A 23,362-nucleotide genomic window follows, 5' to 3' on the forward strand; every position below is an offset into this window, starting at 1 on the left:
TCATGTGATGTTTATGCTGTATCTTGAATGTCTGAGTTTGTTCCTCAAATGGAATGTACCCTTTTATTCCTGAAGCCAAGGATCAGATCTTTCCCTTCTGAAAATTCATAAACCCCTTAATGACAACTGACGTACCAGGTACGTCCAGCAAAAACTGACAGTTAATGACAATGGACGTACCTGGTACGTCAGTTGTCTAAGAGTGCTGGAAGCGATCGCAATCGCTTCCAGCAGCTCTCAGGGTATTGCAGTGATGCCTCGATATTGAGGCATCCTGCAATACCCTTTAAAAAGCATCCGATGCAGAGAGAGCCACTCTGTGGCCCTCTCTGCACCGGTAGCGATGGTGCCGTTGGTGGGTGGGTGGTCGCTTACAAGGGAGGCGGGTGGGCGGCCCATCGCTCCCCGGCATCCGGTTCCTTCAAGTGCTATGTGCACGCCGGATGCAGGGAGCGTGCGGAGGGGGGCCTGCGGGCGCGCGCGCGTGCATGTGTGTGTGTGTGCGCGCGCGCGCAGCAACCACTGCCACCAATGACTAATGAGAAGAGAGAGGGGGGCAGAAAACGTTTTTTTTTTAAAAAAATAATACGATCTGCTAAGGTAGGGGGATGGGGTTAGGTGGGGGGGCAGCTACACTACAGAAAACTGCTATTTAAGAAAATAAAAACAAAAAAAATCAACCTTGCTTTTTTGGGAAAAACTGGGTACTGGCAGACAGCTGCCAGTACCCAAGATGGTGGCAAATAGGTAGGTTGGGAGGGTTAGAGAGCTGTTTGGGGGGGATCAGGGAGGTTGGGGGCTAAGGCAGGGGTCCATCACAGATGAATAATAAAAAAAACAAAAACAAAAAAAAAAACACCTTTTATTTTAGTACTGGCAGACTTTCTGCCAGTACTTAAGATGGCGGGAACAATTGTGGGGTGGGGGAGGGAAGAGAGCTGTTTGGGAGGGATCAGGGGGTGGGATGTGTCAGGTGGGAGGCTGATCTCTACACTAAAGCTAAAATTAACCCTGCAAGGTCTCTACAAGCTACCTAATTAACCCCTTAACTGCTGGGCATAATACAAGTGTGGTGCGCAGCAGCATTTAGTGGCCTCCTAATTGCCAAAAAGCAACGCCAAAGCCATATATGTCTGCTATTTCTGAACAAAGGAGATCCCAGAGAAGCATTTACAACCATTTGTGACATAATTGCACAAGCTGTTTGTAAATAATTTCAGTGAGAAACCTAAAATTGTGAAAAATTTAACTTTTTTTTTTATTTGCTCGCATTTGGCGGTGAAATGGTGGCATGAAATATACCAAAATGGGCCTAGATCAATACTTTGGGTTGTCTACTACACTACACTAAAGCTAAAATTAACCCTTCAAGGTCTCTACAAGCTCCCTAATTAACCCCTTCACTGCTGGGCATAATACACGTGTGGTGCACAGCGGCATTTAGTGGCCTTCTAATTACCAAAAAGCAATGCCAAAGCCATATATGTCTGCTATTTCTGAACAAAGAGGATCCCAGAGAAGCATTTACAACCATTTGTGCCATAATTGCACAAACTGTTTGTAAATAATTTCAGTGAGAAACCTAAAGTTTGTGACAAAATTTTTGAAAAAACATAATTTATGCTTACCTGATAAATTCCTTTCTCCTGTAGTGTAGTCAGTCCACGGGTCATCCATTACTTATGGAATATTTCTCTTCCTAACAGGAAACTGCAAGAGAATTACCCAGCAGAGCTTGCTATATAGCTCCTCCCCTCACCTATCATAGTCAGTCATTCGACCAAAGCAGACGAGAAAGGAGGAACCATAGGGTACAGTGGTGACTGGAGTTTAATTAAAATTTAGACCTGCCGTAAAAACAGGGCGGGCCGTGGACTGACTACACTACAGGAGAAAGGAATTTATCAGGTAAGCATAAATTATGTTTTCTCCTGTTAAGTGTAGTCAGTCCACGGGTCATCCATTACTTATGGAATACCAATACCAAAGCTAAAGTACACGGATGAAGGGAGGGACAAGGCAGGAACATTAAACAGAAGGAACCACTGCCTGAAGTACCTTTCTCCCAAAAATAGCCTCCGACGAAGCAAAAGTGTCAAATTTGTAAAATTTTGAAAAAGTGTGAAGCGAAGACCAAGTCGCAGCCTTGCAAATCTGTTCAACAGAGGCCTCATTTTTAAAGGCCCAGGTGGAAGCCACAGCTCTAGTAGAATGAGCTGTAATCCTTTCAGGAGGCTGCTGTCCAGCAGTCTCATAGGCTAAGCGTATTATGCTACGAAGCCAAAAAGAGAGAGAGGTAGCCGAAGCCTTTTGACCTCTCCTCTGTCCAGAGTAAATGACAAACAGGGAAGAAGTTTGACGAAAATCCTTAGTTGCCTGCAAATAGAATTTCAGGGCACGGACTACGTCCAGATTATGCAGTAGTCGTTCCTTCTTTGAAGAAGGGTTAGGACACAGAGATGGAACAACAATCTCTTGATTGATATTCCTGTTAGTAACTACCTTAGGTAAGAACCCAGGTTTAGTACGCAGGACTACCTTGTCTGAATGAAAAATCAGATAAGGAGAATCACAATGTAAGGCAGATAACTCAGAGACTCTTCGAGCCGAGGAAATAGCCATCAAAAACAGAACTTTCCAAGATAACAACTTGATATCAATGGAATGAAGGGGTTCAAATGGAACGCCTTGAAGAACATTAAGAACTAAGTTTAAGCTCCACGGCGGAGCAACAGACTTAAACACAAGCTTAATCCTAGTTAAAGCCTGACAGAAAGCCTGAACGTCTGGAACTTCAGCCAGACGTTTGTGTAGAAGAATAGACAGAGCAGAAATCTGTCCCTTTAACAAACTAGTAGATAAGCCCTTTTCTAAACCCTCTTGTAGAAAGGACAATATCCTAGGAATCCTAACCTTACTCCATGAGTAACTCTTGGATTCGCACCAACGTAAATATGTACGCCATATTTTATGGTAAATTTTTCTGGTAACAGGCTTCCTAGCCTGTATTAAGGTATCAATAACCGCCTCCGAGAAACCACGCTTTGATAGAGTCAAGCGTTCAATCTCCATGCAGTCAGCCTCAGAGAAATTAGATTTGGATGTTTGAAAGGACCCTGAATTAGAAGGTCCTGTCTCAGAGGCAGAGACCACGGTGGACAGGACGACATGTCCACTAGGTCTGCATACCAGGTCCTGCGTGGCCACGCAGGCGCTATCAGAATCACCGAAGCTCTCTCCTGTTTGATCTTGGCAATCAAACGAGGAAGCATTGGGAATGGTGGAAACACATAAGCCATGTTGAAGACCCAAGGGGCTGTCAGAGCATCTATCAGCACCGCTCCCGGGTCCCTGGACCTGGATCCGTAACAAGGAAGCTTGGCGTTCTGACGAGACGCCATGAGATCCAGATCTGGTTTGCCCCAACGACGAATCAGTTGAGCAAAGACCTTCGGATGGAGCTCCCACTCTCCCGGATGAAAAGTCTGGCGACTTAGAAAATCCGCCTCCCAGTTCTCCACGCCTGGGATGTAGATCGCTGACAGGTGGCAAGAGTGAGACTCTGCCCAGCGAATTATCTTTGAGACTTCCAACCTCGCTAGGGAACTTCTGGTTCCCGCTTGATGGTTGATGTAAGCCACAGTCGTGATGTTGTCCGACTGAAATCTGATGAACCTCAGAGTTGCTAACTGAGGCCAAGCTAGGAGAGCATTGAATATTGCTCTTACCTCCAGAATATTTATTGGGAGGAGTTTCTCCTCCTGAGTCCATAATCCCTGAGCTTTCAGGGAATTCCAGACTGCTCCCCAGCCTAGAAGGCTGGCGTCTGTTGTTACAATCGTCCAATCTGGCCTGCGAAAGGTCATCCCCTTGGACAGATGTGGCCGAGAGAGCCACCATAGAAGAGAATCTCTGGTCCTTTGATCCAGATTTAGTAGGGGGGACAAATCTGAGTAATCCCCGTTCCACTGACTTAGCATGCACAATTGCAGCGGTCTGAGATGCAGGCGCGCAAATGGTACTATGTCCATTGCCGCTACCATTAAGCCGATTACTTCCATGCACTGAGCTACTGACGGGTGTGGAATGGAGTGAAGGACACGTCAAGCATTTAGAAGTTTTAATAACCTGGCCTCTGTCAGGTAAATTTTCATCTCTACAGAATCTATAAGAGTCCCTAGAAAGGGAACTCTTGTAAGTGGTAATAGAGAACTCTTTTCCACGTTCACCTTCCACCCATGCGACCTCAGAAATGCCAGAACTATCTCTGTATGAGACTTGGCAGTTTGAAAACTTGACGCTTGTATCAGAATGTCGTCTAGGTACAGAGTCACCGCTATGCCTCGTGGTCTTAGTACCGCCAGAAGTGATCCTTGTGAATCGGTATGTGAAGGTAAGCATCCTTTAAGTCCACCGTGGTCATGTACTGACCCTCTTGGATCATGGGAAGGATGGTTCAAATAGTTTCCATTTTGAATGATGGAACTCTTAGAAATTTGTTTAGGATTTTTAAGTCCAAGATTGGTCTGAAGGTTCCCTCTTTTTTGGGAACCACAAATAGATTTGAATAGAATCCCAGAAATAAACTAAGTTAAAAAAAAAAAAACACCACAGATCTCTCACAGCTTCCTACTAGTTAGGCTGCAAGAGAATGACTGACTATGATAGGTGAGGGGAGGAGCTATATAGCAAGCTCTGCTGGGTAATTCTCTTGCAGTTTCCTGTTAGGAAGAGAAATATTCCATAAGTAATGGATGACCCGTGGACTGACTACACTTAACAGGAGAAAGTGAACGATTTTTTTTTATTTGCTCGCATTTGGCAGTGAAATGGTGGCATGAAATATACCAAAATGGGCATAAATCAATACTTTGGGTTGTCTTCTAAAAAAATATATATACATGTCAGGGGATATTCAGGGATTCCTGACAGATATCAGTGTTCCAATGTAACTAGCGCTAATTTTGAAAAAAAGTGGTTTGGAAATAGCAAAGTGCTACTTTTATTTAGTGCCCTATAACTTGCAAAAAAAGCAAAGATCATGTAAACATTGGGTATTTCTAAACTCAGGACAAAATTTAGAAACTATTTAGCATGGGTGTTTTTTAGTGGTCGTAGATGTGTAACAGATTTTTGGGGTCAAAGTTAGAAAAAATGTGTTTTTTTCCATTTTTTCCTCATATTTTATCATTTTTTTTTATAGTAAATTATAAGATATGATGAAAATAATGGTATCTTTAGAAAGTCCATTTAATGGCGAGAAAAACGGTATATAATATGTGTGGGTACAGTAAATGAGTAAGAGGAAAATTACAGCTAAACACAAACACCGCAGAAATGTAAAAATAGCCATTGTCATTAAGGGTAAGAAAATTGAAAAATGGTCCGGTCATTAAGGGGTTAATTTACCTCTTAGCTGACACTTCTATCTCTTTCCTTGCACCTTATTGAACACAAAGACATCATTTTATATATTCAATTTTTTTCTTTTTGGAGGGACTTTCAGGCGGCGGCCATGCTACATTGTTATGTGCTGCTCCAGCTTTCTACTTTATTCTATAAAATATCTTCTTCTACAATAGAGCAAAACCTGAGGTTGGGCCTCTCTCCATACCCCACCTGGCTATTCACCCTCGGGTTGCTGCTGTTGCTCAGTGCCAAAGGTGCGCTGTACTACTTTGCTCATACGCCTGCTACATAAGCGCACCATGTAGACTATTACATATATTTTTAAGGAGCTGCCTACTTGATAACTATCATGCTGCATTCCAAGAGATGCAGAGGATGGCGTTTTATCCCTATGGTGACTACACCTCAAAACAAGCCAGCCAGAGCTTTGGGGCCCCAGTGGTCACTACTTACCTCTATTTTTTGGAGCCTAAAGTATGGTATGATAAGGCCTTATATTGATGAGGGCTTGTGAAGACATTGATATTTAGCCGTTCTGCTTTTGTGTGGAGCCAGGAAGCTATAAAACCCACACCATGGGGGCCTCAGTCTGAGCCCCTTGTCAGAACACCAGAGTTTAACCCCTACAGGCACCAATTTTGTTAAAATTAGTTGAGGTATATCCCTATGAAAATGACAGCTTAGCTATTCCAAGTGCTCCAGAGATTCTATCCCATCTGGGATTTTATGTAAAGCTTAGAAGCCAGACTATTTTAGGTTCAGAACCCTGGATAGCGCTTGCTTATTGGTAGCTACATTTAGCAAACCAATAAGCAAGCATAACCCAGGTTCTCAACCAAAAATGGGCCGGCTCCTAAAACTTTATATTCCTGCTTTTTAAATAAATATAGCAAGAGAACAAAGAAAAAATGATAATAGGAGTAAATTAGAAGTTGCTTACAATTGCAAGCTTTACCTGAATCATTAAAGGAAAAAATGTGGTTTTAGTATCACTTTAAACATCCTAATTTGAGATATGAGATATGTTAGCTATCCATAACATATATTTCTTAGCTATACACAGAGGCGTAACTAGAAACTCCAGGGCCCCGGTGCAAGAATCCATAAAGGCCCCTCCCCCAGGTCACAGACATTCATAAGGACCCACAGTCACCTATGTGCACACATACATATGGCTTCTGCAATATTAATATTTCACAAAATATGACGCAGCAGAGTGTACTAACTGGCACAGTATGTGTGATATATATATATATTTTATTTTATTTTTTATTGGAGTAGGCAGCAAATTGGAAATCGATAACTGTGATTAGGAAGGTTAGTAATCAACAAGCAAATTATTTATTTGATAAATCAGTCACATATGCTAATTTATTTGTATGTTACATAGAAAGATATAAATGTACACTTTGTGTAGCATAAAGATTGACTTTGGTGACAATACGACTTGGCTAAAGTCAGTACGCAGATCATATTATCAGTGTAATTTATCAAAAAAAATAGAGTTCCAAAAAAAGTAATGAAAGCCCTTAGTGTAGCCCAGTGTAATTTAACCTAATGTCAGGCGGTTGAGATTTTGATAAGTTACCTATCTATTATTCACGTTCTTTTATATTTAATTACAGTCAAATAAGTGTACATCAGTCATTGGGAGTGATCTTTTCAGTAAGCATTGTTGTAATCAGGGGCATTCCAGCGGTCTCCTATTTGGACCCTGCTTTGTAGTATGTAAACTAATTCACCTAGATGAGTAGTATATACAGAATGACTTCTGGTTGGTATTTACATACACCAAAAAGACAGTCAACTCTTTACTATGGTTCTATTTTGATTGTGAGTAAATATATTTATTGGTAAGTATAAATTATATATGAACATGCATTATTATTCTTGTTCTTGCAGATGCACCTGTTGGCTCTGTAGCATTACGGAAGTCAGGTGGTTATGTTGTTGCCCTTGGTACCAGGTTTGGAGCTCTGAATTGGGAGGACCAGTCAGTAACTACACTTGCCCATGTTGATGAAGACAAACCCAATAACCGATTTAATGATGGAAAGGTTGACCCAGTAGGAAGATTTCTTGCAGGTACACTCTGACCTCTTGATTTCATAATATAAGCAGCCAGATCATCACCAGCCTTGTCACTGAGAGTCATCAGTAATATGAGGAGTCAGGGAGTAAATGGATTGTGTGCGAAGGAACCAGAAAAGAAGGAAAGTGTGTAAATATGTGACAATCAATGCCTATGAGACATTGAACAGGGCTATGTGTGTGAATGAAAGATAATAGGCAAGTAACTTACATGTGAATGAATAGCTTAAGAAAGAGAATGTGCATGAATGAGTGTGTTGTGTATGTAAAGGTTAGAAGGTAAGTAGTGTGCATGAATGAATAATAGAATAGATTGGGATCGAAGTCAAGGAGGGATGAAAGAAAGGGAGGTTATGTAAGAAGGGATAAATATATATAAATATATGCCTGATCGATATTGCTTACATTAGTTATATATGGGAAATCACATGTCTAACTCTGTGAGTTCTTGGTATGAATGTCTTTGAAATCTGAATAAACATAATTTAGAAAAGCAGAAGTGTTTTGTTTGCAAAGTCAGGAAAAATGTGGAATCAGCTCTTTTAAAAGTTTCAAACATTTTCATGAAAAAAACTCTTACAGAGGTCACAGACATAAGATTAGTGACAAAATGGCAGCTGAAGATTTGTTAACATATTACAACTTCAAGTATAAACTATTCAGTTCTGCTGCTTTAATTTTTAAAGGCACAGTGTACTCCAGAATTTGTATTGTTTAAAAAGAAAGATAATCCCTTTATTACTCATTCCCCAGTTTTGCATAACCAGCAATGTTATATTAATATACTTTTTACTTCTGTAATTATCTTGTATCTAAGCCTCAGTAGACTGCCCCTTATCTCAGTTCTTTTGACAGACTTACATTTTTGCCAATCAATGCTGGCTGATAAATAACTCCACGGGAGTGAGCACAATGTTATCTATATGGCACACATTAACTAGCGCTATCTAGCTGTGAGATAAGAGGTGGCCTTCAAAGGCTTAGCAATTAGCATATGAACCTTCCTAGGTTTAGCTATCAACAAAAAATACCAAGAGGACAAAGCAAATTTGATGATAAAAATAAATTGGAAAGTTGTTTAAAATTACATGCCCTATCTGAATCATGAAAGTTTAATTTTAACTAGAATGTCCCTTAAAATTGGCTTTTGATTTGTATTACAATAAATACGTCATTAACCCATTCTGGTGGAGTCACTATTTCATTCTGCTTCCACAGGCACCATGTCCCAGGAGATCAGACCTGCTGTTGTAGAGAGGCAACAGGGCTCACTGTACACTCTCTATCCCGACCGTTCAGTAGTGAAACACTTTGACAAGGTGGACATCTCTAATGGCTTAGACTGGTCCCTGGATCACAAAACCCTCTATTACATTGACAGCCTTTCCTATACTGTGGATGCATTAGACTATGACATAAACACAGGAAAATCTTGTAAGTAATTATGTTATCATTTGTTTGCTTTTTAGAATTGCTTCACTATTATTTTCTGCTAACTGTTTAACATAATGTGGGTTTTATAACTACTCTGTATACAAATCAGCTTCCTGAGTACAGCTTCTTATCAACAGCACTGCAGTGAAACATTATGTATCTTCTGCTAATTTCCCTCAATGTTTTGCTTGATTTAAAAACATAAAGCTCTGTGTCAAGTAAAAGGGTCATTATAGTAATAAAATTACTTGCTCTAATTTGTTAATCACTAAAAGAGCTGTAACAATATGTGTTTCATTCCTTTTAAAGAGTTAAACACATACACTACATGCTGAAAGTATGTTAAAATCCCTACAAATTATTGAGTGAATGTGTTTCAGCCACACCCATTGCTAACAGGTGCATAAAATCCAGCACATAGCCATGAAATCTCTGTAGCAAACATTTGCAGTACAATTGGTTGTAGTGAAAAGCTCAGTGGATTTACACATGGCACTGTCATATGATGCCACCTTTGCCACAAGTCAGTTCATTACATTTCTGTAAGTGCAATTTTTTTTTGTTCATAAAGTTGCTGACATTCCAAAAGTCATTACTTCTGGGAATTTCACTCATTGCCACTAGGAGGAGGCAAAGATTCACAAAACTCCTATAGCACTTAAACCCTCCCACATCACTGGTATTCCAGTATTATCTCTTCCACAGTAGGAAGATGAAGAACTAAGGTGCTCCAGTTTCTTTGTTGAGACCTCAGACCGATTTGAGGCCCATTTTTCCCCTCAGAGAGCTGCTACTTAGGACAGAGGGGAGATTGAAGTATTGGGTAGTGACATAATCACTCCGAGTGAGGAGTTAGTCACAAGCCTACCACAGGTGTCGCTGGGACCGGTCCCTCTTTCTGTTGTGTCGATATACTTCACATTTAGATCCTTTGCTGTCACGCCTATTGCACTAGATGGGCTTTCTACTGGGAACAGTTTTCTTCTGAAGCTGGTAAGCAAAGTAGAGTGGGTGCTAGTCAAGTAAGTGGTCACATATTCCACTCACTTCTTAATTTTTTTTTGGTAGGAAAGTCCTTCTTGTAGTGTTTGGACATTAGGTATTTGCATAAAAACAAAAGTTTGCTTGTCTGATAAATTAATTTCTTTCATAGTGGTGAAACTCCATAAAACCCACCCATTTTTTTATCACCTCATTTTTTCCTGCTGTTGTCCTTTCCTACCTTTCTTCTTCTCTTTGCTTGGCTATACGTCACACTGGCTTACCAGTGAGGTGGGAGGGTTTAATTGCTCTTAAAGTTTTGGGAATTTTTGCCTCCTCTTAGTGGCCAGGAGCGGAATTCATAGGAGTAATGTCTCTGGAAGCAACATCAGCAGAAGAACTGTGTGTTGGGAGCTTCATAAAATGAGTTTCCATGCTGGAGTGGTGTAAAGCATGCTACCATTTGACGTGGTGGATATATCTTCTCTGGTGTGATGAATCATGCTTCACTATCTGTCTGATGGAAGAATCTGGGTGTGCAAGGATAACGCTACCTACCGGAATGCATAGTGGCTACTGTAAAGTTTGGTGGGGAAGGGATACTGGTCTGGGGCTGTTTTTCAGGGTTTGGGCTAAGTCTCTTAGTTTTAGTGAAGGGTCATCTTAATACTACAGGATACAAAGGCATTTTAGACATTTATGTACTTTGAGAAATGCCCTTTCCTGTTCTAGCAAAACGGTGTCCTAAGCGAGGTCCATGAGTACATAGTTTTATGAGTTTGATGTGGAGAAACTCTAGTGGCCGGCACAGATTCCTAACCTATGCCCCATTTAACACCTTTGGGATGAATTTGAACAACGATTGCAAGCCAGACCTTCCCATCTAATATAATTGCCTGACCTCACAAATGCTCTTTTTCAAGAATAGTGGAGGTTGTTATAGCTGCAAAGGGGAAAGGCAAATGTATACTAACGCCCATGGTTTTGGAATAGGATGTACAACAAGCTCATATATTTGTGATGCCGGAGGCCCACACACTTTTGGCTATATAGTGTGGTTAAAGTACAGCTCAGATGCTGCAGAACACTGCTGCTTCAGAGGGAAACTTCTGTTGATCCAATCAGCAGCACTAGTTGCATAACACAGCTATGTGCCTAGTGCTGCTGACTGGATTATTGGCAGTTTCCACTCTGGACAAATGGCACTCTGCAGCTCCCAAGCAGTACTCTGTTAATGTGTTTAACTCCTTTGCATGAGTTAAACCAAAAGCGCTGCAGTGTCACTAGTGATAAAATCACATGCTCTATTGTGTATGTGTATATATATATATATATATATACACATACACACACACATATATAATGAAATCTAAAGTCCGGAAAAAGAGCACTCTCAGCTAATAAGCAACTGCCAGGGTGCCGGCAGGTAAGATATCCAGGAAATATGAAGGCACTCGCTGGTCTTTTCAAAGTGTATTTAATGAAAAAAGTGTGACGTTTTCGGGGGGACACTCCCCTTCCTCAGACAAACAAATACTATCACCAAATGGCTTTTTAACAGTACAAACCCCTCCCACTGTGAGTTGAAATTGCGCCAAAACCGTAGTCATGACAACCCTCAAACAACAGCATTACTACATGCATATCATATAGGAAAAACCTTGATCATCAATACAGTGCATATTATCTCAAATAATGCGGTACCTACGTACACAATTTAAAAGTGCAAATGTGATGCTAGAAAAAATGATAAAGCATAACATGATATTCATCACTTACATGAACCAGTGTGCAAACATAAAGTAAAGTAAACCACTTATTGTGCGAATATGTAAGGTGTCAGTACCTCAAGTGTAACAATGTGTTTATATCTAACAGCACGGAGCTCAAAATGTCAACACATCATTTCAAAGAATATATCTTGAGGAACATATATACAAGGGCCTTGTAACAGGTTATCCATTATCATATATCGGACTTACCCAGAGCAATGTCGCCATAAAGATGCAAGAGTGATGTCGTCATTAATATATGGGACTATAATCCCTGCAATACCTCCCATGCCAGCGGCGTGCAGCATCGCTGTGTTCTCCGTCCGTACTGATGACGCTGTTGTCATGGTGAACTATTAGATTCTACATTGACTGGACATGAGGATTAAGTGTAATCTTCCACACTGAACCAAAGGAAATTAAGTCATAAAGGAGAAACAGCGTAATACTGTGTTAAAGAACGGTCAACAAGGATATAAAGACATGTCACCAAAGCACATTATAAAACAATGTGTACAAAAGCAGGAGTATCTATAAAAGAAGAGAAAGAAAAGTACTAAGAAGGGAATAAAGGGGAAAAAAGAAGGGAAAAAAAGAAAAGAAAAATATATAGAATAGAAATAAAAATAATAATAATAATAATAATAATACAAAATAAAATAAGAGATGATAAATAATAAAAGATAATAAAATAAGAAATGATAAAGAAGAAAAAATAAAAGAATAAGGAAAAAGAAAGAAAAAATATAAGAAAGAATAGTGAGAGTAAAAACAAAAATAAAGATAAACTAGAATAAAGGTAAATATCACAAAGCGAGCCTAGTTCTACCCTCAAGTATATGTATTAATCCCTCAATACCCTATATATAGATAAGGTGAAATTGTAGATAGGGGGCCTCTGCCTAAAATTAATGCTAGGTACCATCCGTGAAAGCCCTAGATAAGCATAAAAACTAATAAATGAACAAGAAATGATGATAGTGATGATAAAGAAAAAAATAAAAAGTGGTAGCTGTCCAATATCTCAAGAAGTACTAAGACATAGAATGAAAATGTATCTCTCATAGAATATGGACTGTGATACTCCCATATCTATTGAATTCAAAGGTATTGTCGGAGGAACATTCATTCTAATTAAAATCTTCATTTAAACAGTTCAGTGTAGTAATAAGGGTTCCATCGGTCTATACATCACCACTATCAAATACTTTGATATCTTCCTGGTATATCGTGTCACTCCATACTGTTAGTAAGTCCCTTATAGAGCATCCTCCAATTCGGGTCTTTGGTTCGTAAATAGCATCCTCTAGTCATAAGAGACAGCATCCTCTGGTCAAAAGAAACGGCATCCTCCGGTCATAAAAAACAATGCCAATCCTTATGTATATATATATATATATATATATATATATATATATATATATATATATATATATATATATATATATATATATATATATATATATATATAGCCACTCAAACAAATGCACTCACAGGTCTTTCAAAAGAATAACTAGGTTATTTTTATTGGAACGTTTTCGGGTATAAAATACATGTTGTGGTTCTACCAGTGGCTAAACCTTTTTCCTATGTAATATGAGAGAAGCTACTGTGGAGATATGGACCCCAGCACAATTGTTTAGTAGTAACATAAGCCCTATTGATCCAATAATTGTTCATATTGGCTATTTGCCTAACATTCATACCACCAGGGATGGTTAAGTCCATAAGTGAGATTTTAGTTATGATTTTTATTATTTGTATGTGTACATAGCATTATTTTTTTATCCCTTAATCACGCCATCGTCAAGATGGCAGTATAGAATCCACACATGGGGCAAGCATCACTGTACTGTGGGTTTTTGTACAGGTTAACGTCTCACTATATGATGCATTGTTTGATTTCTAATCTTTTGCACCTAGTGCTAGGGATATCTTGAACAAGGTTAGAGGTGCATGGCTATTCCTGAAGAAAGATTACATTCATAACTGATGGTATCATATTTAGCGTAATGTTCTTGGTTACCATTGTATGCCTCTTGTACATCGTCCTTGTATGTTTACCATGTTAGGTTAAGTTGAATAAGCACAGATCACAAGGTGTGTGTGTGTGTCTAAACACTAAAGACATAAGGAGTTGATTTTGACATAAGGAGTTTTGTTTGATCATATGTAAGTTGCTTTGTTTAGTAGGTATACATGAAGAGACCGGATGTTTTGGGTTGTTGGCATCACAACCAAGACCCGGTTTTAATGAGTAACACACAGGTTACGATGTGGGCAATTGTATGCATCACTTTGACATATTCACTATGTAATAAGGGACACGCTATTGATAGCAATATTCACTTTTTTTGATAACACTATTTTTAGTTATATTCTAACTGAGCCGGGTTAATACGGCAAAACCGGAAGTGAGGTACTCGTTCTTCCGGTAGCACGATCGAGTGGAACGCAAGCCTGCGTTCCAGTTAGTCACTTTGGCGCCACTTTGATACTACACAGGTTGGAGTGTGTTTGATTGTAATTTGATTTTGTTTGTCTATATAATGTATGATGTTTTTCACTTTACTTTATGCTGATGAAGGGTAGTTTATACCCGAAAACGTTCCAATAAAAATAACCTAGTTATTCTTTTGAAAGACCTGTGAGTGCATTTGTTTGAGCGACTGTTGAAAGGAGTTTGTATATATATATATATATACACACACACTGTATATAACTTCAAGTAAGGTGTTTGTTCCACTTTTTTGCTCCATTGACTTCTATGGAGGAATAGGTTATCACACGCGATATTGTAAGTTCGGCTTTTTATGCTTGTCGGCTTAGCGCGCAAACGAAAACTGTTTACTTTCGACTACTTGTAATACGAGAGCAACCCGATGAATGCAGAAAGCTTACTTCTAGCGCAGTTAACACTCGAGCGGGAGCGTTAAATAATGATCCACTTGTAATCTGGCCAGAAAGGGATCTGCTTAAAGTGATGGTAAATCCAAGCATATTACAAACGCTAGGATTTACCATCACTAAAAATAAATATGAGTTTCTCTCATCGTTTTGTAAAATACAGCCTTACACTCACCCAAACTGTTAAGAAAGCATATCGCAAACACTTCACCTCCGGCAACCCACGGCACAGTGCTCTTCTCATATGAGGTGAGGTTTAGACCTCTAACCGTGCTAGGATGCCAGCTGGCACATACGGCTATTGGTCTAGAGGTGGAAACGTCACCACATTGAAGAAAACGCTGTGCCATGCGCGGCCAAAGGCGCTGTGTTAGCGATATGCTTTCTTAACAGCTAGGGTGAGTTTAACGCTGTATTTTACAAAACGATGAGAGAAACTCATATTTATTTTTAGTGATGGTAAATCCTAGCATCTGTTATATGCTTGGGTTTACTGTCACTTTAAATGGGGAACAGCCTTTGCCCTGGGGCCCAGTGAGATCTATTTTCTCTACAGCAATAAGTGTGGGGATGCTAACAAAGGTAGCCACAAAGCTAAATATTGAGGGTATATGGTGCTACTGATCTTTTACTTTCTATTGCTGTCTTTATATTTAAAGAGACAATCAAGTCAAAATGAATGATTCAGATAGAGCAATTTGCTTAGTTCTTTTGGTATCCTTTGTTGAAAAGCACACTTATGTAGGCTTAGGAGCAGAAATGCACTGCTGGGCACTAAGTGGTGATTTGTGGCTTCACATACGTATATGCTTGTCATTGGCTGCTCGATTTATTCAGCTAGCTCTCAGTAGTGCATTGCTGTTCCTTCAAAAAAGTCAATGAAACAAATTTGAATATAGAAGTAAATTGGAAAGTTTGTATGTATCTGAATCATAAAAAAAATGTTAGGTTTCGTGTCCATTTTAAAATTGCTTTTCTCCCTCCCTTAACCGTGAGCTGGGTAGAGCACTGGATACCAAAAAAATGCTGTCTTCAATAATAATGGCACCTGTCACCTTTGGGGTGCTGCAATAATAATGTGGGTTCTTATACCCTCCAGCACCACACTAGAGGACAAACAGAACAAGGGAATTTAATCTAATGTTTATATTACACTGACATCTGTTGATTTTTTTTTCTTATACAGCAAATCGCCGGCATTTGTATAAATTGGAGAAGGATGAAGGAATCCCAGATGGGATGTGCATTGATGCAGAAGGGAAGCTTTGGGTGGCTTGTTACAGTGGGGGCCGAGTGATACGCTTAGATCCTGAAACAGGTATGCAGTGTGCGTGTTAATGTCTTGTCTGTGAAATGCAGTTTAAGTCAGTTGATGGTTTATTCTGACATTTAAAGTTAGTCAGAATCCACCAAGAATGATAAAATATTGTTATCTGCAATCTGAAAAATATGGCAATTCTCACTATTTGCTAGGAAAGAGAATACAAACTGTAAAATTACCAGTGGACAAAACAACTTCCTGCTGTTTTGGAGGAAAAGATTATTCAGAAATGTACGTAACATCTGCTTGTGATGGGATGGATGAAGATCTGAAAGCCCGTCAGCCACAGTCTGGAGGCATTTACAAGGTAACTTCTATATGTTCTGTGTGTAGACTTGTGCAAGCTAGGGTGAACACTATGAGGTTGATTTATCAATGTGCGGGCGCCCCACATCGATAAATGCAGACAGCATACGCTGTCGACATTTATCATTGCACAAGCATTCCTTGTGAAATGCTTGTGCAATGCTGCCCTCTGCTAGCAGGGGGTGTCAATCATCCTCAGAGGTGGCGGACGAGTTAAAGAGCAGCAGTCTTAAGACTGCTGCGCGCAGAAAAAGCTGCATTCGCAGCTACATAAATCGGCCCCTATGAATGGCTTATGGCTGTGCCACCAATCTCCAGTCTTAAAGAGATACAAATAAACTTAGATTTAGGCACAGGTTGCACAATTTGTGTGGTTGATTAAAAATGGCTGCCACACAAGTGGGCAAAGCAACTATATGAACCGGCAGGCACGTGGGAAGACTGCATATTACTCAAGAGCAATATTAGAGTTTTGCTGGATCTGATCTGTGCATTTTGTTATGGTGCAGAGGTTTAAGCTCTCTAGAAGTGCCAAGATGTCCGTAAGAACTGTTTGTGCACAAATTATCTCAGTCACGTTTTGTAATATTATATTTCCATATATAGCCACTCTTCTATTTGGACAATCATAGGTCATTGGTTATAATTGCTCTTGTGTGTAATTGCTGGCTATAGACATGTTCTCTGTAGAAGGACTCACATGGTGTACAACTGCAATAATGATGCTGGATTACATCCTATATAACTGCTCTCTCAAGGCTTATATTCAGTTTATATGTGTGACTGACAGGGTACTGGGAATAACCAAGTAAGGTTCTATGGAGGGGGGAATCTGGTTAGGGTTACTGAGTTTTGTCTTCAGCTCTAGTCCCTGACTGAACATCTTGGATTCTGCTTTGTTGGTCACACTGTAAAGAAAATTATTTATAAAATACAATTTTGTGTCTTCTTTTGACAGATAACTGGACTTGGCATAAAAGGAATAGCACCAACAGCATATGCAGGTTAAAAACACAGAAACAGCAATTGCATACTGTAACCCCTTACAGCAGATGGCTGTTAATTTGATGAATCTCACATTAACAAACTTACTAACTGTTAAAGAAAACTATCAGACTTGGCATCTCCAATTTCTATCCCAATATCATAACTGCTAAAATAAAACAAATAAAGATCTAGATTTTTTTTAAATATATCTTGTTGCATTCTTTTTGTGTCATTATAACAGGGTTAATCTTGTAATTTGCAAACCATTTGCCATATGAAGAGATGTGGGTTAATCATAGCCCTGTTGTAGCTTGTGTTAACTAATTAAAGGCCCATAATGACTAAAATCACCCTCTGTTCTATGTGTGAAACCCAAGTAAAATGTAAATAAAGGCCCATAATGACTAAAATCACCCTCTGTTCTATGTGTGAAACCCAAGTAAAATGTAAAATAAGTAAAATGTAAAATACAAGGACAAACACGCATAACCAACTATATATAGTACCACTCCACAAAAACACATGGCAGATCAGCCAATTGATATATTCATGAGAACTCAAGGCAGCTGCTAATTGGCCAATCTACCAATATTCATATTTTATGGAGCACTAGGGGACCACCTACATACTGAATTCTTTTCATGGTTTAAACACATATCCATTTAAGATACAACTGATTATGTTGCCAATGTAACCAAAACACTGAGAAGGAGTAATGCTGTGATCCTCCAGTTGTGAGTACAACAATTTATATAGTTGGCAGTGCACTACAGGGAGTGCAGAATTATTAGGCAAATGAGTTTTTTGACCACATCATCCTCTTTATGCATGTTGTCTTACTCCAAGCTGTATAGGCTCGAAAGCCTACTACCAAGTAAGCATATTAGGTGATGTGCATCTCTGTAATGAGAAGGGGTGTGGTCTAATGACATCAACACCCTATATCAGGTGTGCATAATTATTAGGCAACTTCCTTTCCTTTGGCAAAATGGGTCAAAAGAAGGACTTGACAGGCTCAGAAAGGTCAAAAATAGTGAGATATCTTGCAGAGGGATGCAGCACTCTTAAAATTGCAAAGCTTCTGAAGCGTGATCATCGAACAATCAAGCGTTTCATTCAAAATAGTCAACAGGGTCGCAAGAAGCGTGTGGAAAAACCAAGGCGCAAAATAACTGCCCATGAACTGAGAAAAGTCAAGCGTGCAGCTGCCAAGATGCCACTTGCCACCAGTTTGGCCATATTTCAGAGCTGCAACATCACTGGAGTGCCCAAAAGCACAAGGTGTGCAATACTCAGAGACATGGCCAAGGTAAGAAAGGCTGAAAGACGACCACCACTGAACAAGACACACAAGCTGAAACGTAAAGACTGGGCCAAGAAATATTTAAAGAATGATTTTTCTAAGGTTTTATGGACTGATGAAATGAGAGTGAGTCTTGATGGGCCAGATGGATGGGCCCGTGGACGGATTGGTAAAGGGCAGAGAGCTCCAGTCCGGTTTGGGCTGGTATCATCAAAGATGAGCTTGTGGGGCCTTTTTGGGTTGAGGATGGAGTCAAGCTCAACTCCCAGTCCTACTGCCAGTTTCTGGAAGACACCTTCTTCAAGCAGTGGTACAGGAAGAAGTCTGCATCCTTCAAGAAAAACATGATTTTCATGCAGGACAATGCTCCATCACACGCATCCAAGTACTCCACAGCGTGGCTGGCAAGAAAGGGTATAAAAGAAGAAAATCTAATGACATGGCCTCCTTGTTCACCTGATCTGAACCCCATTGAGAACCTGTGGTTCATCATCAAATGTGAGATTTACAAGGAGGGAAAACAGTACACCTCTCTGAACAGTGTCTGGGAGGCTGTGGTTGCTGCTGCACGCAATGTTGATGGTGAACAGATCAAAACACTGACAGAATCCATGGATGGCAGGCATTTGAGTGTCCTTGCAAAGAAAGGTGGCTATATTGGTCACTGATTTGTTTTTGTTTTGTTTTTGAATGTCAGAAATGTATATTTGTGAATGTTGAGATGTTATATTGGTTTCACTGGTAAAAATAAATAATTGAAATGGGTATATATTTGTTTTTTGTTAAGTTGCCTAATAATTATGCACAGTAATAGTCACCTGCACACACAGATATCCCCCTAAAATAGCTAAAACTAAAAACAAACTAAAAACTACTTCCAAAAATATTCAGCTTTGATATTAATGAGTTTTTTGGGTTCATTGAGAACATGGTTGTTGTTCAATAATAAAATTAATCCTCAAAAATACAACTTGCCTAATAATTCTGCACTCCCTGTATATATATATATATATATATATATATATATATATATATATATATATATATATATATATATATATATATATATATATATATATATATACATGAAATGGTTTGCTAACACTCCCGAATGAGAAAAAATTACTTCACCATAAAAATGCCTCCCCTTAAAGAGACCCTCTGTGGGAGTCAGGTAAAGCTAAAAAAAATAAAACTATAAACCTAAACTCATAGCTCCTTCAAAGGTGTCCCAGCTTTTCTGGTCAAAATTCGTACAATAAACGTGAAGAAAAAAAGTAAAAATAAGAGGATAACGCGTTTTGGTCCAAATACATTCCTTTATGAAATCCCAACATTTTAAGAGCATTTTTTTAGTGATAAATGAGGGTTAGGTCCCTAAATCAGATCAACTTACCAAATACCAGCTTCTTCTCTATCTGTTTATAGGAATTATACTTAGACCTTTAATGAAATAATAAGCAAACTAACTGAAGACCTCATTTATCAGAATAAGTTAGGCACAGCTAATTAATAGATGACATTGAGAAACTCATATCCCCACAAAACATAGAGCAGTTGCAGTATTTAAAATGCTGGTGCACTGAGTATCTAGCTATGCTTCACATGCATGTGCAGAGAAAAATGTTAAAGGGACAGTTTACTCCAGAATTTGTATTGTTTAAAAAGATAGATATTCCCTTTATTACCCATTCCCCAGTTTTGCACAACCAACATGGTTCTTTAAATACACGTTTTACCTCTGTGATTACCATGTATCTAAGTGTCATGATCCGGTGTACATGCACTCAGGAAACAGACCCTCGGGGCAGTGGTAGGGATTTGAAGACACCGACCCCTGACCCGGGGAAGAGTATCCTGGACGTGGATAGATGATATTCTGTGATTCATAGTTGCTAGAAGTTATTGAAGAATTAATGGAGGGTGCAATATTTGTTTACAATATATTCTGGCTTCACTGTGAGTTATAATTAGTTAACAGGAGTAGCTGCAGGATTCAATGAGAGAAATATATAGCAATGTTCAGGCTCCAGAGTAAACAGGTAGAAGTTTGATACTTTGATGCAAACTAAGGTGTTTGTTGTAGGTTCACAGTACATAATGTTTTATAAGGTTGTATGTCAGGGTTAAACACAGCAGCACAAGTGATAAACAGATTGCAAGTCTTAGGCATTAATTACTGTTTTGTGCATATATATGCAAACCAAGGTTTGTTGCAGGTTCACAGTTCATTATATTATGTAAAGCTGTATATCAGTATAATCAGAGGATCACAAGTGATAGACAAGTTACAAGTCTCAGGCATTAATTACTGTTTGATCAAACTAGGTTTGTTGCAGGTTATTTCAGCAATGACAACTAGAAGCACAGAAATAGTTATAAAGTTCTGAGTAAGATGATGTTATTGTAATTAGAGAGTGATGGTAAGCAAAAGCATAGTTGATTTATAATAAAGTTCAGAGATTGTTAAGTAGCTGTGTCCAGGAAACAGAATGGAGATATTTTTGATACTTGCGGTTTGATGATATTTAGCATAGGTAATAGAAAATGCTGTATCTTGGAATAGTTGGTAAGTTCAAGCAGGAAACTGACACAAGCCTCTGTTGTTCAGGATCACACTTCAATGTTAATGCAAAGCACATTAGACCTGAGAAGGCTTAAAAAGAGGCTGAGGTAAATCAGGTGCATGAATGATTAATCAGGCAGGCAAGCAAGCTGAATGTGAATACTGCCCAAATGCAAAAGTCAGAGAAGGAAGTCTTAAAGGGATAGTGACATTAGGCTGAGATATGTTACACTAAGCCTCTGCAGACTTCCCCCTCATTTCAGTTCTTTTGACCGACTTGCATTTTAGCCAATTAGTGTTGACTCATAAATAACTCCACAGGAGTGAGTATAATGTTATCTACAGGGCAAACACGAATTAGAACTGTCTAGCTGTGAACAACTGTCAAAATTCACTGATATAAGAGGTGGCCTTCAAGGGCTTAGAAATTAACATGAGCCTACATAGGTTTAGCTTTTAACAAAGAATACAAACAGAACAAAGCAAATTTGATGATAAAAGTAAATTGGAAAGTTGTCTAAAATGATATGCCCTGTCTGAATCATGAAATGGTTGTGTAGGTTGTGTGCACATGCCTTTGCTTTCTGCTCATGGCTCTCGCTGCATCACTGCATGGGTTATAAATATGCATACATATAACCTACGGTGTACTTGATGTATTTTACATACCATTTTTTCAGTGATAACCTTTTACATTTTAATGGATGCATTTTACTAATATTGGTATTTGTAAAAGTGCATAGAATAATAACTGATGCACACTAATATGTGTTTCAAACATCACTTTTATGTACATGAAACATAATGTCACTGTATAACAAAACGTGTGACCCATAGGACTTTTGATTTAAAAAGAGCTATCCTCTTCCTTTGCCATACCCACCATGACAGCAATAGTGCGTCACAGATGAAAGGGATAGAGCAAGATATACTGTATGTATGTATGTATGTATGTATGTATATATATATATATATATATATATATATATATATATATATATATATATATATATATATATATATATATATATATATATATAGTGTGTGTGTTTTGCATGTTTTCTCTCCATGTTAGCATTGATAATTGAGCCCTAATACCTCACTACAGAGGTTGTAAGTTCAACCAATATATATATGCATATTATATTGATTTCTCTTGTAAGGTGTATCCAGTCCACGGCTCATCCATTACTTGTGGGATATTCTCATTCCCAACAGGAAGTTGCAAGAGGACACCCACAGCAGAGCTGTTATATAGCTCCTCCCCTAACTGCCATATCCAGTCATTCTCTTGCAACTCTCAACAAGCATGGATGTAGTAAGAGAGAGTGGTGAAAAGTAGTTAGTTTCTTTTCTTCAATAAAAAGTTTGTTATTTTTAAATGGTACCGGAGTTGTACTATTTTATCTCAGGCAGAAATAGAAGAAGAATCTGCCTGAGTTTTCTATGATCTTAGCAGGTTGTAACTAAGATCCATTGCTGTTCTCACATATGTCTGAGGAGAGAGGTAACTTCAGCGGGAGAATGGCGTGCAGTTTACTCTGCTATGAGGTATGTGCAGTTACAATTTTTTCTAGAATTGGAAATGCTAGAAAATGCTGCTGATACCGGATTAATGTAAGTTAAGCCTGAATACAGTGATTTAATAACGACTGGTATCATGCTTACTCTCAGGGGTAATACCCTTATAAAAATGCAATATAAAACGTTTGCTGGCATGTTTAATCGTTTTTATATATGCTTTGGTGATAAAACTTTATTGGGGCCTAGTTTTTTCCACATGGCTGGCTTTATTTTTGCCTAGAAACAGTTTCCTGAGGCTTTCCACTGTTGTAATATGAGTGGGAGGGGCCTATTTTAGCGCTTTTTTGCGCAGTTAAAATTACAGACTGAGACATCCAGTTTTCCTCAGAAGTCCCCTGAATGCTACAGGACATATCTAAAGGGCCTAAAGTCATTTATTGGGGAAGGTAGGGCCACAGCAGAGCTGTGGCAGTTTGTTGTGACTGTTAAAAAACGTCTATATCGTTTTTTTGATCCGTTTTTTGAACTAAGGGGTTAATCATCCATTTGCAAGTGGGTGCAATGCTCTGTTAGCTTATTACATACACTGTAAAAAAAATTGTTTGATTTACTGCCTTTTTTCACTATTTTTCAAATTTTGACAAAATTTGTTTCTCTTAAAGGCACAGTACCATTTTTTATATTTGCTTGTTAACTTGATTTAAAGTGTTTTCCAAGCTTGCTAGTCTCATTGCTAGTCTGTACAAACATGTCTGACATAG

At 38.8% G+C, this 23,362-nt stretch overlaps 1 protein-coding gene across 2 annotated transcripts in view; it reads left to right on the forward strand.

Annotated features, from left to right (window-relative positions):
- The window catches only part of RGN (regucalcin), a 35,534-nt gene extending 18,122 nt beyond the window's left edge, over positions 1-17,412 (forward strand). For both annotated transcript variants that reach the window (XM_053707742.1, XM_053707743.1), the window contains exons 3-7: positions 7,312-7,494; positions 8,719-8,934; positions 15,781-15,912; positions 16,068-16,222; positions 17,180-17,412. In XM_053707742.1, the coding sequence (XP_053563717.1) occupies positions 7,312-7,494; positions 8,719-8,934; positions 15,781-15,912; positions 16,068-16,222; positions 17,180-17,230 (737 nt within the window). In that variant the 3' untranslated portion in view covers positions 17,231-17,412. The remainder of the gene's footprint in view (positions 1-7,311; positions 7,495-8,718; positions 8,935-15,780; positions 15,913-16,067; positions 16,223-17,179) is intronic.
- Positions 17,413-23,362: the final 5,950 nt, after the last annotated feature.

This window comes from Bombina bombina, chromosome 3 (genome assembly GCF_027579735.1).
Source record: "Bombina bombina isolate aBomBom1 chromosome 3, aBomBom1.pri, whole genome shotgun sequence".
Classification (NCBI taxonomy): domain Eukaryota; kingdom Metazoa; phylum Chordata; class Amphibia; order Anura; family Bombinatoridae; genus Bombina; species Bombina bombina.